The 23162-nt window shown below is 37.7% G+C and overlaps 1 protein-coding gene across 10 annotated transcripts in view; it reads left to right on the forward strand.

The window, feature by feature from the left end:
* The window catches only part of LDLRAD4 (low density lipoprotein receptor class A domain containing 4), a 578389-nt gene that overhangs the window by 299243 nt on the left and 255984 nt on the right, over positions 1 to 23162 (forward strand). For all 10 annotated transcript variants that reach the window (XM_078153536.1, XM_078153535.1, XM_020985600.2 and 7 more), the window contains one exon: positions 12155 to 12295. In XM_078153536.1, the coding sequence (XP_078009662.1) occupies positions 12155 to 12295 (141 nt within the window). The remainder of the gene's footprint in view (positions 1 to 12154; positions 12296 to 23162) is intronic.

The following is a 23162-nucleotide window of genomic DNA, read 5'->3' on the forward strand; positions in this document are numbered from 1 at the left end:
TGCTGGGGATGCAAAAAGGGGCAAAAGACAGTCCCTCCCCTCAAAGGAGCTTACGGTCTAATGGAGGAGACGACATGCAAACAAGAATATACGAAGCAAACTATATACAGTATAAATAGGAAGTAATTTCAGAGAGGGAAGGCACTAGAATTAAGAGTGTCTGGGGAAAGCTTCTTGTAGTAAGTGGGATTTTAGTTGGGACTTAGAGGAAGTCAAGAAGGGCAGTAGTTGGAGTGGAGGAGGTACAGTATTTCAGGCATGGGGGACAGCCAGAGAGAATGCCTGAGATGGAGAGAGGGAGTATCTTGTTCATGGAACAGCCAAGAAGCCAGTGTCACTGAATCTAAGAGTAACTATTGGGTAATAAGCTGTGAGAAGACTGGAAAGGTAGGAGGGGGCTGGGGGGGATAGGTTATGAAGGGCTTTGAATGTCAAATAGGACATTTTATTTTTGCTCCTGGAAGCATTTTTTTTTTTTTAGGCAATTGGGGTTATGATTTGCCCAGCGTCACACCGCTAGTAAGTGTCAAGTGTTTGGTCTGAGGCCAGATTTGAACTCAGGTCCTCCTGACTTCAGGGCCAGTGCTCTGTCCACCTGGAGGTATTTAAAATGCTCACATGGCAGGACTTAAACCTTAATACAGCCCCTTGCACATAAAGAGGCTCAGTAAATACCTGTAGCATGAATGTATAGAATGGATGAATGAGTTATAGGAAGATACGGTGATAATTTGGGTGAAGGAATATAGGGTCTGACATAGTGCTACGAAGTATAATAGGTGATTGACAAAGAAATGTTGAATTAAAGGAGGCAGTGTGATTTGATAGAAAGAGCCCAACAGTGGTGTCAAAGGATCTGGATTTGAATACTGGCTCTGCTACCTAGTACCTTGCTTCCCTTTTCTGGCCTCACTTTGCTCATCTCTGCCACGAGAGAATTAAGACTGGAAGAAGTCTAAGGTCACTTCCAGCTATAGAGCTATGATTCTATGAATGGAAAGAGTCACCCCAACACACTGGTACAATTTGAGCATCACTACCGCCTTACTGTTTTGGCCTAGCAGATTTCTAGTTTTGTGATCTAGGTTTCAGCATACCATAGAGTACTGTTATCCCTTCCACATCACGTCTTCCCCCATCACAGTTTCAGTATATCATGGGTTGGCATAAGAAATTAAATGGGAATTTGGGGGGAGTTTTGTGGAAGCCACAGAAGACATTTGAAGGCCAGCAGATAATACAGAAAAAGTTTAGAAACTCAGAAATGCATAAAATATATGCATAAAATATAATATCAACATAATTTATCTTTTAATAGCATAATAATTCAGACTTCTGTGGTATGAAGGGAGGGCCAACACATTTTCCACAGATTTTCCAGATCGTGGGGGCACTGTGCCCCTAACCCCTGATCTGGAAGGGATAACAGTAGTTCTGTTCTTACCTCTGAGGGGAAAGGAGGGTGCTAATGAAGAGTCCACTAAACTATGCTTCATGTGGCCATGAAGAGGACATTGGATGTTGAGCTTAGTACAGTTGTTAAATTTTATGATTTATGTTGCTTATTCAGCGGACCAAAATCTTTAAAGGTTTGCACAAGGTTATTCTTAATGAACATATATATTAAACGCTTAGTATGCCCCATTTACCATTAAGGACATTTATTAAAAACCAAGAAGCCGAGAAAGTATAGATACGTTAGCACTTCATTTTTGGCACAGACGCTGAAAGGGTAGTGATATTAAATAGGAATGCCTGCCACAAGAAGAGCTGCTTTTGTGCCATGCCTAACCTTGCACTATGCATGATGATGACGTACTATGATGCTGATAATGATGATGATGATATGTGATATACATCAGTATGTATCCCTTCCAGTTCTAAATCTCCAAATCCTGTGAACTTGGACAGACATAGAAGGTGGGAATTCTGGATCCAAAATAGAGGAGAAGAAAGAGAAGGAGAATAGGCTAGATTTCCTTTGCTAAATTGTCTAGAACTCTTGACAACCCCAGGCTTCTTTGTGAAACAAACATCCATTTTAACATCCGTATTCTACCAGTTATAAGTCAAGGTATACCAAAGCCTCTAAAGAATTAAACTTGGGGGCCATCCAAAAGACAGTGGAAAGGTACATGGTGTGGGGGTGAATGGGGCAGCTAGGTGGTACAGTGGTTAGTGTGCCAGACCTGGAGTCAGGAAGACTCATCTTCCTAAGTTCCAGCCTGGCCTCTGATACTTATTAGCTGTGTGACTCTGGGCAAGTAATTTAGCCCTGTTTTCCTCAGTTTCCTCATCTGTAAAATGAACTGGAGAAGGAAATGGTAAACTGCTCCAGTATTTCTTCCAAGAAAACCCCAAATAGGGTCATGAAAAGTCAGACATGACTGAAAATGACGAAACATCAAAAGTGAGGATAAATAGGCCACAACACATTACACATGAAGAATTGCGTAGCAGTGACTTGAGAGGATGTCATTATAAAAATGTATAACTTGGAAAAAATGCGAGTCAGTCATATAGTGAGGGTGAAGGATAATCTTTAGGCAAGTCCACGTGCTTCACGGGTATCCTGACAATGTCAAGGGAGTAAGAGAATATTAGGTGGATCCCTTGTGGAGTTCACATGGAAAAATGTTTCATAGACGTGGATGGGTTGCAGCCTGTATCTTTGGAGGTAGATTACAGATCCATCAAAGTATTAATATTTTGATACCCAAGTATGGAAGCTGACATTTATATAGCAGTTTAAAGTTTGCAAAGTGCTTTACATACATTATCTAATTATACTCTTATAAAAACTCTTGAGGAAAAACAGTTTATTGTCCTCATTTCACAAATGAGGAACCTAAGGGTCAAAAGGATTGACTTGCTTATGGTCACACAACCAAAAAGATAACAGTTGGTATTTGATCTTTGTCCAAGTGCCCTTTTTGCCTTCTACTAAGATACTTCATTAATTTTTGATCATGAATGTGACCCATTTCTCACTCTCAAGATACTTTGTTTTCAAAGACTTTCATAATTAGGGCTTAGCCAGTCCTTTTTGGCTAACTCAGGTAAAAAGCTTGTAACTGCCTTTTCACACTTTATACAATGAAACTCCTTGAAAAAAGACCCCAAAAGCAAAAAGCTGACTAGTTTAAGTGATCTGATTTTGTGCTTTGGGTGAATCAGTGACAAGAATTAGAAAGAGAACTCCCAGATTCCTCCTGAGCTCTGTCTGCTGTCCCAAGCCTTAGTGTATGGTTGCCATTGTAATTTCTTCATCTACAAAAAATGGCACCAACAACACCTGTAGGGCAGTTGGACATGGAGTCAGGAAGACTCATCTTCCTGAGTTCAAATGTGGCCTCAAATCCTTACTAGCTTTGTGTGAACCTGGGCAAGTCCTCATCTGTAAAATGAGTTGGAGAATGAAATGGCAAACCACTCCACTCTCTCTGCCAAGAAAGTCCCAAGTGGGTTCACTGAAGAGTTGGACATGACTGAAATGATTGAACAGCAATAACAACACCTGTCCTTGCCTATATCCCAAGATTGTCTGAGCGCTCAAATAATGCAGAGTATGAAAGTACTTAGTAAACTATAAAGAGCTCTAACAAAGGTAAGATGACAAGGATACTGATTTGTTGATCTTCAAAACATCTAATTCTAGAATAGGAAGTTTTCATTTATTAAGGAAGAGTCTACCATTTATTTTCAGAGTCCTTTAGAGGGTAACTGTGGAACAGGGGAAGCTGTAGTGTTTTGGAAAGAGCATAGATTTTGGTTTTCGATTCGAAAGGCCTGGGTTTTAATCTTGACATGCTATCTACTGCCTTTGTGACTTTAAACAAGTCACAACCTCTCTGAACTACTGTTTCCTCATCTGTGAAATGAGAGCATTGGACTTGTTAATCTCTAAGATCCTTTCCAGCTGCAAATTCTGTAATTGTTTGGGATCTAATATATTACTATGCTGTGGGCTTTACTTGTATGTTGTGGATTTCTCACCTATTGTTATCAGAAAATTTTAGAGACATTGAAAGAATTCTTTCCAAAGTATAAAAGAAGTAGGTACTATCACTGAGATGGATTTAGAGGTCATTAAACATTCTTACTAATCATTGTAGGCTGTCCTAACTTAACCTTATTACTGGGAAAAATATCCTTTTAGTAAGTTATAGTTATCTTTCCAAAGGACAAGGACAGTATTAGTGAGGTCACTTAAATACCTTCTTTTATTAAATGCTTGCATGGTAACTTAATTTATTGTATAGAGTTTAAACATTAGAATTAAATTCTCTTTTACTATAATTTTATGACTAGGAAAAACAGTGTTGTATTTCAAGCAGGTCTCAGAGCATGAGCCTCTGATTCAGGTGATTTTGAGTCAAAATCTCAACATAACTTGGAATTTTAAGTTAAATATATAAAACTTCTCTATGCCTGATTCTTTAGCTTTAATAATATCTTCTCAGTGCATGGATGGAACACCAGGCCTGGAGTCAGGAAGATCTGAATTAAAATCTGTCTTTAGATACTTACTAGCTATGTGATCCTAGGCAATTTTTGCCTCAGTTTCTCATCTGTAAGATGGGGACACACTAGAGAAGGAAATGGCAAACTGCTCTAATATCTTTGCCAAGGAAACCTCATGGAAAGTCCATGAGGTCATGTAGCGTCAGAAATGACTCAGCAACAACAATGTAAATTAAACCCTTTATAATTCATTGAAAACTTGTGCCTAATGATAAGTAGTATTCATTCAAGAAACATTTACCAAGTGCTTGAAGACACTATGCTAGAAGAAAGGAAGATAAAAGTGAAAAATGACAATCCCTTGCATTCAAGGGATGGGGCCTCTCAATGGTTCTCAGACCTACTTATCTAGCTCAAACCTCTCTTCTCACCTCCACGCTCACATCTCAAATGGAATGTCCCCAAGAATCTCAAACTCAACATGTGCAAAATTGAACTCATTATCTCTCCCACTAATCCCTCCCCTTTTCCTGACTTTCTTATTACTGTTGAAGATACTTCTATCCTCCCTGTTATACAGATTCAAAACTAAGGTGTCATCCTCAACTCCGTACTCTCTCACCCCCCCCCCGTAATCTGTCTATTGCCAGATCCTGTTGATTCTCTCTTCCTTTTTACATCACTAATATATATTCCCTTCTTCCCTCCGATCCTACCATTACCAGCCATGTCCTTAACACCTCACCCTTTTTCCTCTTGGTCTTCATTCCTCAGGTGTCTCCCCACTCTGGTCCAAGCTCTCAGTTGTCAAATTGAGCTTCCTTAGGTGAGGTTCTGACCGTGTGATCCTCCTAGTCAATAAACCCCAGTGGTTCAACCCCTCAGGATCGAATATAAAACCATCTGTGTGGCGCCTTCCAACCTTTCCAGTTTTCTTATACATTAAACCCTAAAGGTCATCTTTAATGAAAAAATAGGATCATCAAAGGATAAAGTGTAGTGAGTAGAGAACAGGATTGGGAAAGACACTTAGGAGACAACAACACTTAAAATACTCAGGGGGAGTATGTACATATGTATCAGGGTCATTTTTGTAGGTTAGTCTAAATTAGTGTCACATAGCAAAAGGGCCACTAAGCTGTACATATTGATTCCTATAGATGGCATATTGACTTAGAAAACCACATATTGACATTGTCTATGTCCTATTGTATTATTAATTTGTTAAATATTTCCTTATTATATTTTAATATGGTTCCTGCCCCTACTTGGAGTATTGCTGGTGGTAATGTGGCTACAAGCAGTGGTTTTGACACCTGTAGTCTAAATTAATTCACATGAACTTTAGAAAATGGTGAGTTTTTTTGTTAATTTGGGTATTGAGAAGATAATTTTAGTATTTCAGTATTAACTTACATTAAGAAGACCACCCTCCTAATAGCAAGCCCAAAATTTTAATGGTAGAAATAATAGAGCCCAAATCACTGTACATTTTCAGGTTTGTGAATGATGGAAGTGTGAATTGAATAAGATAATGTTGCTGTATGAATTTAACAGAAATAGCTAACATCATATCCTTTGCCAATTCACACAAAAAGGCTGACTTTACAGCTACGATGTAATACTGTATATAGGTCCGTATTTTATGACTGAGATCATATCTGTGAAAACTAAGACTTTTAAAAAAAGTGTAAGACAAACTCACAACTTTTTTTTCTCCTGCTTTTTAACCAATAGAATTTTGAAAGTGCCAATTGGATTGAAATTAGTCAGTAAGATGCATAGTTTTCCCCTCTTGGAAATCAAGGCTGAACACCGAGCTTTGAATCATATAAAAATGTGGTTTTAAAAGTAATTAGTTCAAGTTATTGCCCTATTGCAGTTTGTTCACAGCTTTATACAGAGGTTTGAAATTTGCATGAAATTCTCAAATAGTCAGAAGCCTTCCTAATATAAGAGTCTTAAAATAGTTTTATTCTTTTTAAAGGTTTAAAAAAAACCTTGGGAAAATCTTTGCGCATTCTACATTAGGCACACATACTCCTCTCCTCCCCTTCATCTTCCTCTGAACTGAACAATCTTAGCTGTTGGTGAATACAATGATATTTCATTTTGGGAAGTGTTAGAAATCTTTTCCTTGAGTTACTATATCTTTAATTTAATTTTCAGTAACTATGAGACCTTGGGCAAGACTCTTAACCTGTGTAAATCTCAGCTTCCTCATGCATAAAGTGAAGACTTTGACCTAGATGATTGAAAGGGATCCTTCCATCCCTAAAATTTCATGAATCTATTAGAATTGGAAAGTAAACAAAATTATTTAGAGGCTTCATGTAGGAAAACTCAGAATGATCTTAAATTTGGAGTGAATGCTATGTTGGACATAAAATCAAAGAAGGCACAGTTTTTGAAAGTTGAGACTCATTTTATTATCTCCTCTATACCTAGCACAATACCTTAGCATATAGTAGTCCTTAATAGATTCTTGGTGATTCAGGGGTGGGAAACCTGTGTGGGATGGCCTTTTGACTGAGTTTTACAGAACAAATCCCCTCTTATTAAGGGGATTTGTTCTGTGAAGTTTGGATTCAGTGAAGGGGCTGCACTAGAGGACCTAGAGGGCCATATGTAGCCTTGAGGCTGCAGGTTCCCCACCCCAGGATTCAATGATTTTTAGAATCATAGAGCTGCATCTGTAAGGGATCTTATTTAGACTGTGGTAAGGAGGGAAGAGGAAATAGGAGGTCTACTTAAGAGTGTAAACTTAAAAAAAAAACAGACACAAACCAACAACTTTAGCTTCTTAATTGTTTGGAATATAAATGGAGACTAATTCAAACATCTAGTTAATACCACTTCATTTTACAAATGAAGAAAGGGAGTTTGTGACTTGTCTCAGTTCACAGAGGTAGCAAACGTGAGATTTGAATGCAGAGCTTCTGACTTCAGAACCAGTCCCCTTTATGCTTTACCAATAAAGAAGGTACTGAAATCTGGCTGGAGGTATGGCAGATTGCTCAAAAGAAGGCCAATGTTTTGGAGTATGATGGCAAAGAAGGGTTTCTTTCTTTTTTTCTGGGCATTTTTATATACTGTAGTTCTTTGGGGAAAAATAGTTTAAATACTACAAATATTTTTGTTACTAAATCTACATTTCCTTGAGGAAATCCAGTGGTTCTTGGTTTATTCATTCTTTCACCCATCTAACCACTGTACATCTGAAAGTCATCATAGATTTGTCACTAAAATGTTTCTGACATTTAAAAAATCTTGGTTTCTCTTAGTTACTGACTTGGCAGAACTATCAAACAGTCTTCACAAGAAAAGGGGAAAGCTTAATAAGAGAACAAAAATTCTCTTATTCTTTTCTTTCCATGACCTTTCAGTTTGGCTGCATTTAAGCACTTTCTCTGGCTTCTGGTACATCAGAATTGGGAACAGTTGTCTCCTTGGTTCCCCAAATTTCCTTAGCATCAATATTACATGATAGAGCTTTGGAAACTGAATGTTTTGTCCCATGATTATCTATTAACCTTTGTCCGTGATCAGACATATTCTTATTTTCATGTAGTTACAGGAAATATCAATTAAAATTATCATAAATATGCTGGAATCACAATAAAATTCTATGTGGAGAAGTGTGAAGTTCAGTCTAAAGCAGATTTGTCTTGGGCCTCTTGGATGGTGGCATAGTAGACTGATAGAGTACCAGCCTTACAGTCAGGAAGAGTTGAGTTCAAATCTGCCTCAGTCTCAAACTAGCTCTGTGACCCCTGAGCAAGTTTTCTAACCTCTCAGCCTCTGCAAAATTCATCTGTAAAATGGAGATAATAGCTTATACCTTGCAGCGTTGTTATGAAGATTAAATGAGTTAACATATATAAAGCACTTAACAAACCTGAAAGTGCTGTGTAAACACAAGTCATTTCATCATCATCACCAATTATTATTATGTCTCACCTATAAGGTAGTGTCATAGCACGTGACCTTGAAGACATTATAGTAAAAGACTGCATATCTTATATGGTATTTGGGGAGTTGATACAATTTACTAATTCAATTTTGGTTTAAATTCACCTGTAAATGATGTAATTTTTATTTAATATAAACTAAGTTAATTATAATTCAAATGGTAATTAATTTGGATTTCATTAATTTGGAATTTGCTTGAGATAGATTGAAATGTTGACTTTTGTGTTATCTATGAAGATAGTGTTTGTCAAGCAAATTAATAGTGCAATCTTATTTAGACCGTGGCATGGAGTGAAGAGGAAATAGGAAGTTTACTTAAGGGCCAAACTTAAAAAAAAAACAAACACAAACCAACAACTTTAGCTCCTTAATTGTTTGGAATGTAAATGGAGACTAATTCAAACACTATTGCCTGTTTATTAAAGCCAGACTTGGGGGAGGGGGGAGTAGCAGTTAAGTAGTAGCCATGATGTATAGACATATGAGCTCAAAATTATATTCCATTGACAATATGAGTGGTGGTATGAAATAAGGGGGGGTAGTTAGGTAATGAAGTGGATAGAGCATCAGGCCTAGAGTCAGGAAAACCTGAATTTAAATTCAGCCTCAGACACTTAATCCCATTTGCCTCAGTTTCCTTAGGTGTAAAATGAGCTAGAAAAGAAGGGCAAACCACTCCAGTATCTTTGCCAAGAAATCCCCAATAGGGTCACAGAGTTAGACATGACTGAAACAACTGAACAACAATCTCAAATTTGAGAGAATTTTCTGTGTTTTTCTTTTATTCTGTTTCAGAGATCTGCAGAGACTTAAAAATAACAGTTTAGCTCCAACTCCACATAGGTTACAGTAATAGATGATTTGTACTGCACTACTTTTAGATTTGAGTTTGATTCAACTGTAGTATTATCCCCCCTGTGTTCAATCATCATTTCAACAACTTTGGGAGTATCTGTTTTTGGCTAATGTACTTTTCATATTTGATATTTAGCCAAAGTTGAAAACTTCTTTTGGAAAGCAAAAGAAAGCCTTCTCATCATCTTGACAGAATGGGGAAAAAAGAAAAAAAATACTTTTTCCATGACATAAAAAGTTGTCACTTTATAAATGTGAACTCAAGAAACTAGATTTTAAAATTTCCAGTCTATGGGAAGATATTGGCATGACTGGTACTCTTAACATGTGGCCCTAATCATTTTCAGCAGACCAATTCTCTAACTGGTAAAAAGGGCCGCCAGTGACTAGATCAGAGCATGTGCATCTTGGGATGTGTGCACATGTTATTAAAAACTAGGTCAGAGGCACCAGTTGGTTTTTTCTACACTCATTTCGTAGAAGCATCTGCCCCTAGAATTTTAATACAAGTGTTTGCCTACCTCCTTCATGTAGTGTTCCCCGAAGTGCTTTAAAGACATAAATTCCTTCTCTCTGCAATAGGTAAATGGTGTATTCTATATTATTCTTTTTGCAGAAGAAGAAATTACACTATATAGCAGCTAAGAGACTTGTCTAATGTGGTACCATGAGTCATTAGTATAACTGATAGCAGGGCCCATAATTCCATTCAGTCTGTTATTTGTGATCATAGAATTATGGAAGGTTTCGGCTGTAAAAGACCTTGAAGATCATTTAATCCAACCACTTCCTGACTTCTCAGATGAAGAAATTAGGGATAGAGGAGATAAGTGATAGAACAAACTCATGGACTGCTGACCACCAACCCTATGCTTTTTCTTTATTTCCCCGCATTTATATATTTTATTTTTAATTTATGGAACAAAACAAGCATTTCCATAGCATAGTATAATAAAAAGTGATTGCACACAAAACTACAAATCTATTTTGTACAATTTTGCTATTCCTTTCAAATATATAATAAAGTTGTTTCTTTTCTTCTTTTTTCTTACCTCCCCTCTTTGAGATGTCTACCATTAGACATAAATAGGTATATAGATGTAAAATCATTCTATACAAACTTCTGTTTGTCAGTTCTTTCTCTGTATGCAGATAACATCATTCCTCATATGTCCTTCATAGTTAATTTGGGTATTTACAATGGTCAAAATAACTTATTTGCTCAATGTCATTCTTAAAACAATATTGCAGTTACTGTATACAATGTTCTCTTGGTTCTGCTCATTTTGCTCCTTATTATTTCATGCAAGTCTTTCTGTATTTTTCTAAGATCATTGAACTTATCATTTCTTATAGCACAGTAGTATTCCATAACAATCATGTATTGCAACTTGTTCAACCATTCCCCATTTGATGGGCATCCCTGAAATTTCCAGTTTTTGGCCACCACAAAGAGAGCTGCTAAAAACATTTTAGAACATATTGATTTCTTTCCTTTTTCTGTAATCATCTTTGAAAATAGACCTAGCAGTGGTATTGCTGGGTCAAAGGGTATATGTAGTTTAATAACACTTTGGGCGTAATTCCAGATTGCTCTCCTAAATGGTTGGATCAGTTGACAATTCCACCAACAATGACTTTGTGTTCCAATTTTTCACATTTTCTACTACATCATACTGTTTGCTGCTGGTGATTCTGGGAAGCATTGAGTTAACATTCTCTAGGATCATTCAATATAAAATTCATAATGAGAGGCAGTGTATGCTCTACTGAAAAGACTTACTGATTTTGTTCTGGGTGAAATCCTTCTCTGTCACTACTCATGTGACCTTGAACAAGTCACTTAAGTTATTTGGGCTTCAGTGTCCCCAGCTGTAAAATGAGGGGCTTGCAATAAAAGACCTCAAAGGTCTTTTCTATCTCTAAACTTATAATCCTGTATCATCACACAAATATCATGTCTATACCCATGGCAATTTTGTTATCTTTTTTCTCATTTTAAAGGTAACTCATACCTAAAGGAGTACTTTGTTAAGTTTAAAAATATATTTTGAAATCTAATAAAAATGGATGACCTTTTTCAGTAGTGATTTCCACCATCCTCCAAGGGTTAGATAGTATGACTTGTGGAAATTTGCAATATGATTCTCTTTTATATTGCTAATACTTTTATTACCATCCTTCCTAGGTTCTTTGGTGCAGTATAAGTTGTAAATTTTTTCAGGTTTTACCGTTAAAATCATTATTGTCACACTGTGCATATGAGGTAGGTCATTATTAAATCTAGTTTTCCACAGGGCTGGATAAAGAACTGTATTTTTTTCCCAGGGCCTCACAGTAAGCTGGGGTAGAGCTACATATTAGTTTCATAAGCTTCCCCCCCTTCCCCACCCTGCCCCATCTCAGCTCTAGAGTTCTGTGGTCCTGTTACATCCATGTACAGGTGCCATTTTTTTTTGCAGGTGCAACTAACACCCAGGTTCTTCTCGTCATTAGAGGTATGACAATGCATCAAAGATGTTTTTAAACCGAAAGCAAATCTCCATAGCGCCAACCTATGCCTGGGAAGCATACAGGACCAAAAGGCAGCCACTGTGTGATTGAGTTAGTGTTATTGTGTCAGAAATTTATGGAAGCCCAAGTACTACTGAGAAATGAGCAAGTTGTACTATCCTGTAAATTTTGCAGAAAGGACTTCCATACTGATTGTGGCCCTTCATTTTTGCCATGCAGAGCATTCACATTTTCTTGATACCTCTAGACAGACTCAATCACCAAATCAATTTTTCATGGTTCAAAGGAAAAAAAACAACAACAACAACTCAGCATTGACTATGTCTTTATTTATTTCCTCCTCTTACAGAGTGCAAATTCACCTGCACCAGTGGTAAATGCTTGTATCTTGGCTCTCTGGTCTGTAACCAACAGAACGATTGTGGGGATAACAGTGATGAAGAGAACTGTCTACTGGTAACCGAACATCCTCCTCCTGGCATCTTCAACTGTAAGTGCTTCCTTCTTTCTGAATTTGTTCGGTGTGCCTTGGTGAGATTTATCGTGAGGGCATTTGGAAGGATTGGAGATAGTGATGAGCCAGCAAGCAAATCGAAGGAATGGTGCTTTAAGGTAGCAGAAGAGATTTGTGTCTTCTGAGAGCAAGTGATTTCCTTGATTATGGTATTGAAAAAGTGGAATTCTGTTTTCAGAGTTGGTCAGTGGCACTGCCTCTTATAGCACACTTTCAGAATTTATAAGGGAAAGTGTTGGGTAAATTTCATTTTAATTTCTAGTTCATCCAAAAGCAATTACTTGTAGATTTGTTATTTTCATGCCAGCTATACAGAAATTATAAGTAGCATTATTTACAAAGAATCTGTAAATAGTTAAAGCAAATAATAATGTTCTTAAGATGCCATAAATTTCAGTGGATAAAATAGTATACTAGATAATTTTGAAAACTACACAAATCAGCAAATTTGTAAAGAGAGGCCTGATGAATAGTTATTTTTCTGTTTGTAAGACAATGAGTGAGGCTTTCTTGGCTTGTGATTCTTTCTCCCTGTCTCATCCCATTGGGCCAGTAAGCATTTTTTGAAGATGAAAAGAATGGTCATAGCCTAAGGTTCTTTGATTCTATATGAAGAGAAGGGAGAAAGAGGACATTTTTGAAACATGGCTGAAAATCTCTAAGAAGTTCAGAAAGAATGATTACATTGTTCTCTGTGTTTCCTTATTTTAAATGACTTGGCCTTTGCGGTGAGAATATTTTTAAAATTCATGTCCTGAGAATACTGTATATATCACTAAGTCTTTTCACATGATTTTCATTTTGAAATAATTTCAGGATACACTTAGGAGTTTCCCCTAATTTAAAATTTCTTATTGATGTTATTTGGAGAAGTGATATTGGAGCTGAACATTCTTTGGTTTTGCTACAGCAATGATATATTAATGCTAACAATAAAAAAAAAGAAGAGGCAAAAAAGTTAATGTTTGGTACACTGTAAATTTGTTTTGGGTTAACAAAACTCAGAAAATTGTACACAATTTAAAGCATTTATTTATGATTCATGCACAAGAGCATTACTGTTGGCTTTATAGTCCCATGAGCCGCCAAATTTATTTATTTCACATGTTTGTATTTTTTTATATTGGATTTTCTCAAAGTGGGACTCATCTCTGTCATTGGAAAAGTTTATCTGATGTTGGTTGTATGTTTTCTTCATATTCTGTCAGACTTTCATTTCTGATTATTTTATTATTTTTTTAAAAATTTTCTACTCTTTGTTTTTGTTTTGCTTTTTGGTTGGGCAGTGGGGGTTAAGTGACTTGCCCAGGGTCACACAGCTAGTAAGTGTTATGTGTCTGAGGCCGAATTTGAACTCAGGTCCTCCTGAGTCCAGGGTCGGTGCTCTATCTACTGTGCCACCTAGCTGCCCCCTGATTGTTTTATTCTTTATGATAGACTTTTGTAATATAGTGAGGGTAAAATCAGTGTGAAGTGTTTCCCAAGTGCTAAGCACTATATTAAGTGCTGAAGATACAAAATAAAAAAAATAGAGACCCCTGCTCACCAGTAGTTCAAACTCTCTTAATCAGGGGAGGTAATCCATAAAAGAATTCAGATGCTGGGAGAACAGCAAGACTCTAAAACCTTCACGTTACACTGACAGGGTGAATGGCAAGGCCCAGCATCTCTTAAGTTGTATCATGAAGCTTGATGATAATGCCCAGTGTTATTGAAGGCACAGAGGCAGGGTTGTGGGTGAGACCTGGAGGACATTAATTCACAGCAGTTGGGTGTGTGATATGGTGAAAGAGCTTGCCCTATTCCTAAATGGATCATGGAAGATCCACCCAATATACTAGGGATCTACTCCTGCCTCTTCTATGTGATGGGGAGAATATTGGTGGTAGAGATGAACTTATGTTACAATACGTGGCTGACGATCATTGAAAATGTTACCTCAGTTCAATCAAGTCTGATATCCTCTTACGCAGTTTTGAGCCAAGCTCAGCATCTATTTGTCACGCCTATAAATGTGTTTGTGGGTGTATATTAACATACACACAGAGAGAGGTACTTGGCTTTGTGATTTCATTGGTATAGGGAATTCACAGCTGAGGACACTCCATCTGCAAATGAAAGTCAGCACTTTCTCTGTAACCTATAGGAGCTGATGAAAGCATTGAGTGGTTCAGTAAGTCATTCAGAGTCACACAGCTAATTCTTGTGAGAGGTGGAATACGAATCCAGGTCTTCTTAGCTCTGCAGTAACTGCATGTTACTTTCTGAATAATTGCATTTTTTCATCCACTATCCATGTGGATGTTCAGAATAATTTCTTTTGCAATTTCTATGAATTTCATTGTAGAGGCTTTGAAATGTTTAGAGGATCAATGTGACTTCATGCCAGACATGGGTAGTATCATGCTTAAACTCCTTCTTAGTGGGGAGGAAGGAGAACATTATCATAACTAATCCAGAATAAGAAGCATACCTGTTATTTAAAATTATATTTCAAATACATTTACATTAGATTAACATACAATTAATTAAAATTTTATCAGTTATCAAGCTACAATCTCTTTATTAGTATTGATCCTTTTTTTTTCTTGTATCAATCTTTTTTTTTTTTCGCTAGTAGTACAGACCTGATAGCCAAATTGCTTCAGTTGAGGAGTTTTATACAAAAATTTGGCACATATAGACCTTGCTATTCCAGTGCTAACCAGAATTCCTTCTATTCTAGGTCACTATATTTCCTCAAGGCTAAAACATATAAGCTGTGTTGTATGGCATTTCTAGCTCTTCACAAGGTACCTTCAGCCTACCTTTTCGATTTCTTTCCTGTTCCTATCCTTTATGCATTCTACATTCCATACAGACTCTTCCTGAATGTTCATTCCATCCAGTGCTGTTCTCCAAGCCTTTATCCATGTGGTTCCTCCATGTCTGGAATGTGCTGCCCTCATCTACACCGCTTAGAATTCCTAATGCCCTTTAAGTTTCATTTCAGGTGCCTCCTCCTCAGCACTCTGGCTATTAGTGTTCTCTCTGCACTCCTGGAAATTAATTCTTTGTGTTGATCTATATATAGTCATGAAGTGGAATGAGGGCAAGGATTCCTTCAGTTTTTCTTGGTATTCCTAGTAGCTAGAATAGTAGTTGGTACTTTAACAAATACTTGCTGGATGTTTGTGAAACCAAGAGAAAACACTGATTGTGGTTTATTTTCTTCTAGTAGACTGTGGAAAATGACATCTAAAGGGCATCCCAACTTTAAGTTTTGGGGATTTTAGGAAGACCACTTAAAATCAGCATCTTATCAGTAGCAATTTATGATGTCCCAGTTTGAAACTTTGCTTGAGAGTTGAATTATCGTTTTGGAAACTTGACTTTTTAGTATGACAAAATTTTGGGACTGCTTTTAGTATAACAAGAATTTTCTAAAACAAACATATCTAAAAATGACTTGACCTGGAGAATGCTGATTATATTCTTCCTACTTTTTTCCTGGGTGTGTTTTAATGGAATGTAATTAAAGTCAGTCGTTTGAAGTGTCATCTCTAAGCCAGTTGGTCAGCCTTTCCATATTCACTGGCTTTCAGCATCTTCTGTTCCTCCCAGGGCCAATAACCAACAGAAACCGTTGGTCTGGTGAGTTCTGTGGTCCTTACCCATGCCTTGAGGAGCAAGGAAGAAGTTTCAGCTGGGATATTTGTGGATAGGCTATGGGGTGAGAGTGGAGAAGGAATGGTAATTTGAGCAATCTGAGGGGTTATTGGCCAGGGGTGTTGCTTAATCTCCTCAGGCCTCAGCTTCCTCATCTGTAAAAATGTGGGGCTTGGATTAGATGCCACCTGATATCCCTTTCTGCTCTAGATTATAATCCTGTGAGATAAAAAGTGCAATGTCAGATCCTCAAAGTTGGGGCAGCTAGGTGGCACAGTGGATAGAGCCCCGAAGTTAGGAGGACCTGAGTTCAAACCCAGTCTCAGATATATAACACTTACTAGCTGTGTGACCCTGGGCAAGTCACTTAACCCCATTGCCTAGCCAAAAAAAAAGAAAAAAAGAAAAAAGAAAAGAAAGAAAAAAAACCCTCAAAGTCAGTAGCTAGGATTGAAACTGAATGAATCAGAAGCAATAGCCAGACCAAAAAACTAGTAGTACCATCAAGGTCTGTTGGAGGTGTGGTTGAGGGTTCAGGAGTCAAAGGCCAGGTTCTTTAGGCAATGGAATATTTTGCTATATGTGGAAAATTCAAATTTGTTTCATATTGTACAATATATTGAGAATTAGAGTTTGTGACATTCACTGTTCTTTGGATTCATGTAAGATTAAGCCTGGCCAGGCCCCATAATCCAGCTACCTCTGAATACCCTTCTGCTGGAGAGCTCTTGGTACTGCTGCTACCACTCTCGTTATTTTCCATAGCAACCATGGACTCCAGATAAGGGCAGAGTCTGTTATTTGAGGGTCACTTTAATTTCTGAATTTCTCATAACTCATTTGCTCTTTGAGCTATGAGACCCTTTGAAAGTGTCAGTCCTGCTTAGGTTAAGATTTAGCCTGCCTGCAGCTGTACCTGCTTACTGATAAATAGGTGGACCAGTCATTTCAGTTTTATGGAAATGTGCATGGCCAAGAACTGAAAATTAAACTTTGGCATTGATTTAATATGAGATGAATATTTTGTTCCACCCCCTCCCTTTTCTGCTCTCTCTCCATGAACTCCACCAGGTAAGGTTACAGAACAAAGCAAGATTCATTTAACAAGCTGTGGCTGTGTCATAAGCCTTATGCATTTGTAGCAAACATGCCTGCTTTAATAAAATAACGTGGCATATTGAATGAATGTACAAATTCATTTGGGGTAACAGATGGACAGTATGCATTTCATGTTGGATTAGTTATAATAACAATATTCCCCTTTCTCCCTCACTAAGTCTATTATTTTATTTTTTCTCAATTGCACATAAAAACAATTTTTAGTTCATTTAAAAATTTTTTTGAGTTCCAGATTCTCTCTCTCCCTTCTATTCTCCCTCCACTACTTTCTCCTTGAGAAGGCAGGCAATTTGCTATAGATTATACATGTGCAGCCATGCAAAATGTATTTCCATATTAGCCATATTGCAAAAGAAAATGGACCAAAAAAGAACTCCAAGAAAAATAAAGTAAAAGAAAAAGTATGCTTTGATCTTCATTCAGACTCCATTAGTTCTTTCTCTGGAGGTGGATAGCATTTTTTATCATAGGTCCTTTGGAATTGTCTTGGAACATTGTATTACTGAGAATAACTAAATCATTCACAGTTGATCAGTTGTGTGAATGGAGACCTCTTTGGGATACAGACCTAGTAGTGGTATTGCTGGATCAAAGGGTATGCACATTTTTATAGCCCTTTGGGCATAGCTCCATAGCTCTCCAGAATGGTTGAGTCAGTTCACAACTCTACCAACAGTGCATCAGTGTTCCAATTTTCTCACATCTTCTGAACATTTAACATTTTCCTTTTCTGTCATATTAGCCAATCTGATAGGTGTAAGGTAGCACCTCAGAGTTCTTTTAATTTGCATTTCTCTAATCAATAGTGATTTAGAGCATTTTTTTTAAGGCAATTGGGGTTAAGTGACTTGCCCAGGGTCACACAGCTAGTAAGTGTCAAATGTTTGGTCTGAGGGCACATTTGAACTCAGGTCCTCCTGACTTCAGGGCCAGTGCTCTATCCACTGCGCCATCTAGCTGCCCCAATTTAGAGCATTTTTATATGACTATGGATAGTTTCGAATTCTTCTTCAGAAAACTGCTTATTCATATCTTTTGACTATTTTTCAATTGGGGAATGACTAGTATTATAAAATTGACTCAGTTCTCTGTATATTTGAGAAATTAGGGCTTTGTCAGAGAAACTTGCTGTAAAAATTTTTCCCCATTTTCCTCCTTTCCTTGTAATCTTGTTGGCATTGGATTTGTTTGTGCAAAACTTTTAAAATGTCATATAATCAAAATTATCCATTTTGCACTCTATACTGTTTTCTATCTCATGTTTGGTCATAAATTCTCCCCTTATCCATAAATCTGACAGTTAAAATATCCCATGTTCCCCTAATTTGCTTATGATATGAGCCTTTATGTCTAAATCATATCCCCATTTTGACCTTATCTTGCTGTATGGTACGAATGTTAGTCTATACTTTGTTTCTGTCAAACTGCTTTCAAGTTTTCTCAAATACTGAATTCTTGTCCCAAAATCTGGGGTCTTTGCATGTATCAAATACTAGATTACTATAGTCATTTATTACTGTGTATTATATACCTAACCTATTCCACTGATCCACCACTCTGTTTCTTAACCAATACCAGGTTGTTTTGATGATTACCACTTTGTAATACATTTTGAGAACTGGTACTGCTAGACCACCTTTCACATTTTTTTTCATTGATTCCCTTGACATTCTTGACTTTTTTGTTCTTCCAGGTGAATTTGGTTATTTTTTCTAGCTTTATAAAATAATTTTTTGGTAGTTTGATTGGTATGGCACTGAATAAGTAGATTAATTTAGATGGAGTTGTCATTTTTATTACATTGGTTTGGCCTACCCATGAGCAATGACTATTTCTCCAGTTGTTTAGATCTAACTTTATTTGTGTGAAAAGTATGTGTAATTGTGTTCATATAGTTCCTGGGTTTGTCTTGGCAGGTAGACACTCGAGGGGTGGGGCGCAGCCAAGATGGCTGAGTGGAAGCAGTGACTTGCTTGAGCTCTCCCCCAAACCCCTCCAAATACCTATAAAAATGGCTCTAAACAAATTCTTAAGCAACAGAACCGACAAAAAGAGAGAGCGAAACAAATTTCCAGCCCAAAACAATCTGGATGGCTGATCAGAAAGGTGTATCACGCCAGACGCGGAGAGGAGAACAGTTTCGCTTGGATGGACAGGCTGCAGCGAACCTGGAGCAGGCCTCAGAGGACTGAATTACAGGAAGTTTCCAGACTTCTCAACCCACAAACGCCAAAGACAACTTAGAAGGTCAGTGGGAAGAGTCTGTTTCTGTGGTGAGAGAGGAGCATGGGGTCTCAGCCCCAGTTCCCCCGGGGTGGCAGCTACTTCCTGAGCTTCAGGCCTACAGACTGAGGGGGAATCCAGTGCCTGATCAGAGGGAGATTTCAGAGATCTCTTTGCCAGTGCTGAGGCAGGAGTCTCTTGCTTTGCCCATGCTTAGATCTGGGTCACAGTTCTGAGGGGTGGTCCTGGGGCGAGGAGGAACGCTGGTGTAGTGGAGCTTGTAATGGCTGTGGAGAGGAAATTCTCCTCACAGACCAGAACAGGCCAGGAAAGGAGTAAACACCTCACCCCTATCATACCACCTTGGAAGAACTGAAAATTTACAGGTCCCTAGAAGTATCTCTGAAAACAGCTGTGCAAAACCCCAAAGCTTGGGACAGTACATTCTCCACATTGGATGCAGACCTCTACCTTAATAAAGAGTTTATAACTCAAGTAATTGACTGGGATCATGAGCAAACCTCTCAAGAAGTGTCAGACCATAGAATCTTTTTTTGGTAACAAAGAAGATCAAAACATACAATCAGAAGAAGACAGCAAAGTCAAAGTTCCTACATCCAAAGCCTCCAAGAAAAATATGAATCAGTTCCAGGCCTTGGAAGAGCTCAGAAATGATTTTGAGAAGCAAATAAGAGAAGTAGAGGAAAAACTGGGAAGAGAAATGAGAGTGATGCAAGAATATCATGAAAAGCAGGTCAATAGCTTGCTGAAGGAGACCCAAAAAAATACTGAAGAAAATCACACCTTAAAAAATAGCCTAACCCAAATGGCAAAAGAGGTCCAAAAAAGCCAATGAGGAGAAGAATGCTCTAAAAAGCTAAATTGGCCAAATGGAAAAGGAAGTCCGAAAGCTTACTGAAGAAAATACTTCCTTAAAAATTAGAATAGAGCAATTGGAAGCTAGTGACTTTAGGAGAAATCAAGACACTGTAAAACAAATCCAAAAGAATGAAAAATTAGAAAACAATGTGAAATATCTCATTGGAAAAACAACTGACCTGGAGAAAAGATCCAGGAGGGATAATTTGGACTATCTGAAAGCCATGATCAAAAAAAGAGCCTAGACATCATTTTTCAAGAAGTTGTCAAGGAAAACTGCCCTGATATTTTAGAACCAGAGGGCAAAACAGAAATGGAAAGAATCCACTGATCTCCTCCTGAAAGAGAATCCCAAAGGAAAACTCCTAGGAATATTGTAGACAAATTCCAGAGTTTCCAGGTCAAGGAGAAAATATTACAAGCAGCCAGAAAGGAACAATTCAAGTATTGTGCAAATACAATCAGGATAACACAAGATTTAGCAGCTTCTACATTGAGGGGACCGCAGGGCATGGAATATAATATTCCGGAGGGCAAAGGAAGTAGGATGACAACCAAGAATCACCTACCCAGCAAAACTGAGTATAATGCTTCAGGGGAAAAAATGGTCATTCAGTGAAATGGAGGACTTTCAAGCATTCTTGATGAAAAGGCTCTTACAGTGGAGGGGAAACAGGGGAAGGTGAAAGGGAATGAGTGAATCTTATTCTCAATGGATTTGGCTTAAGGAGGGAATGATATACACACTTAATTGGGTATGGAAATCCATCTTACCCTACAGGAAAATAGGGGGAGAAGGGGACAAGAGAGTAGGGGAATGATAGAGAGGAGGGCAGATTGGGAAAGGGGGTAACCAGAAGCAAACACTTCTGAGGAGGGACAGGGTCAAAAGAAAGAATAGAACAAATGGGGCGCAGAATAGGATGAAGGGAAATAGAGTTAATTTTTCACAACACGACTGCTATGGAAGTATTTCACATAACTGCACACGTGTGACCTATATTGAGTTGCTTGCCTTTTCAATGAGGGTGAGTGGGGAGGGAGGAAGGGAGAATATTTGGAACCCAAAGTTTTAAAAACACATGTTTAAAAAAATATTTTCACATGCAACTGGGAAATAAGAAATACAGGAAATGGGGTACAGAAATCTATCCTGCCCTATGGGAAGGTAGAAAGGGAAGGGGATAAGAGAACAGGGGGGAGAGATAGAAGGGAGGGCAGACTAGGGGAAGGGATATTCAGAATTCATGCCATCTTGAGGTGGGAGGAGGGGCAAGATGGGGAGAAAATTTGGAACTCAAAATCTTGTGGAAGTAAATGTTGAAAACTAAAAATAAATTAATTTTAAAAAAAGATAAAAAAATACACTCCTTTCTATTTTCATTCAGTTTTCCCCAGAGGTCTATTTATCTAACTTTTCTAAAATTCTAATCACCACCTTAATTTCTTACCTTTTTTTTGGGGGGGTTAGATTTATCTGGTTCTGAGAGGGAGAAGTTGAGGTTTTCAACTAGTTTTATTTTACTGTCTATTTCCACCTGTAACTCATTTAACTTCTTTAAGAATTTGGATGCTATACCATTTGGTACATATGTATTTAGTAATCATATTACCTCAATGTCAGTTCAATGTAGAAAGGCTAAATCTTGTGTTATCCTGACCATGGACCCATGATATTTGAATTATTTCTTTCTGGTTGCTGTAATATTTTCACTTGACCTGGGAATTCTAGAATTTTGCTGTAATATTCTTGGGAGTTTTCATTTTGGGATCTCTTTCAGGAGGTGACTGGTAGAATCTTTTAATTTCTATTTTACCCTCTTATTCTAGGTTATCAGGGCAGTTTTCCATGACAATTTCTTGAAAGGTGGTGTCTAGGCTCTCTTTTTTTTTTTCAATCATGGCTTTCGGGTGGTACAATAATTCTTAAATTATTTCTTCTGGATCTGTTTTCCAGATCAATTGTTTTTCCAGTGAGATAGTTCACATTTTCTTCTATTTTTTTCACTCTTTTGGTTTTGTTTCATTGCTTCTTGATGTCTCATGGAGTCATTAGGTTCCAGTTGACCAATTCTAATGTTTAAGGAATTGTTTTCCTCAGTGAACTTTGGTACCTCCTCTTCCATTTGGCCAATTCTACTTTTTAAGGAATTAATTGCTTGGCTGAATTTTTGTACCTCTTTTTCCATTTGACCAATGATGCTTTTTAAGGAGTTCTTCTCTTCAGTGGATTTTTGTGCTTTTTTCACCATTTTCCCAATTCTGTTTTTCATGGTGTTATTTTCATCATTATTTTTTTTGGTGCCTCTTTTTCCAAGCTGTTGACTCTTTTCTTTATTTTCTTGTATCAATCTCATTTTCTCCCCAATTTCTTCTCCGCTATTCCTATTTGATTTTTAAAATCCTTTTTGAGTTCTTCCAGTAATTATTTTTGGGCTTCTGTCTAACTCATACTTTTTCTTTGAGGATTTGCATATAGCTGTTTTGACTTCATTGTCTTCTAAATTTGTGTCTCAATCTTCCCTGTCACCATAATAACCTTCCGTGGTCAGGTTCTTTCCTCATTTTTATAGCCTATTTCTTTACTTTTAACCTTATGTTAAAGTTGGGCTCTGCTCTTAAGATGGAGGGAGCACTATCCCAATGTTCAGGTTTTTTGTGCTGCTATTTTCAGAGCTATTTCTAGGGGTCTGTAAATTTTTTATTCTTCCAAGGTGGTATGATCTGTGGAGAAGTGTGGTCACTGTTCTCCTGGACTGTGCTGTGGTTGTCCAAAGCACTCTTTTCCACACCAGAACTGTGATCAGGTCCCCTGTTCCCCTGTGACCACAAATGTTATGTCCCTGGAAATGTGATTTGGGCTGCTGTTGTGAGCAACCACAAACACTCTTCTCCACCCTGTATCTTTGACAAGGGCTCCTACTCTTTTGGAGCCTTAACTACACTTGTGCTTCTCTTCACCCTGAGACTAAGA

This window comes from Phascolarctos cinereus, unplaced genomic scaffold (genome assembly GCF_003287225.1).
Source record: "Phascolarctos cinereus isolate Bilbo 61053 unplaced genomic scaffold, phaCin_HiC Scaffold_4;HRSCAF=312, whole genome shotgun sequence".
In the NCBI taxonomy this organism is placed as follows: domain Eukaryota; kingdom Metazoa; phylum Chordata; class Mammalia; order Diprotodontia; family Phascolarctidae; genus Phascolarctos; species Phascolarctos cinereus.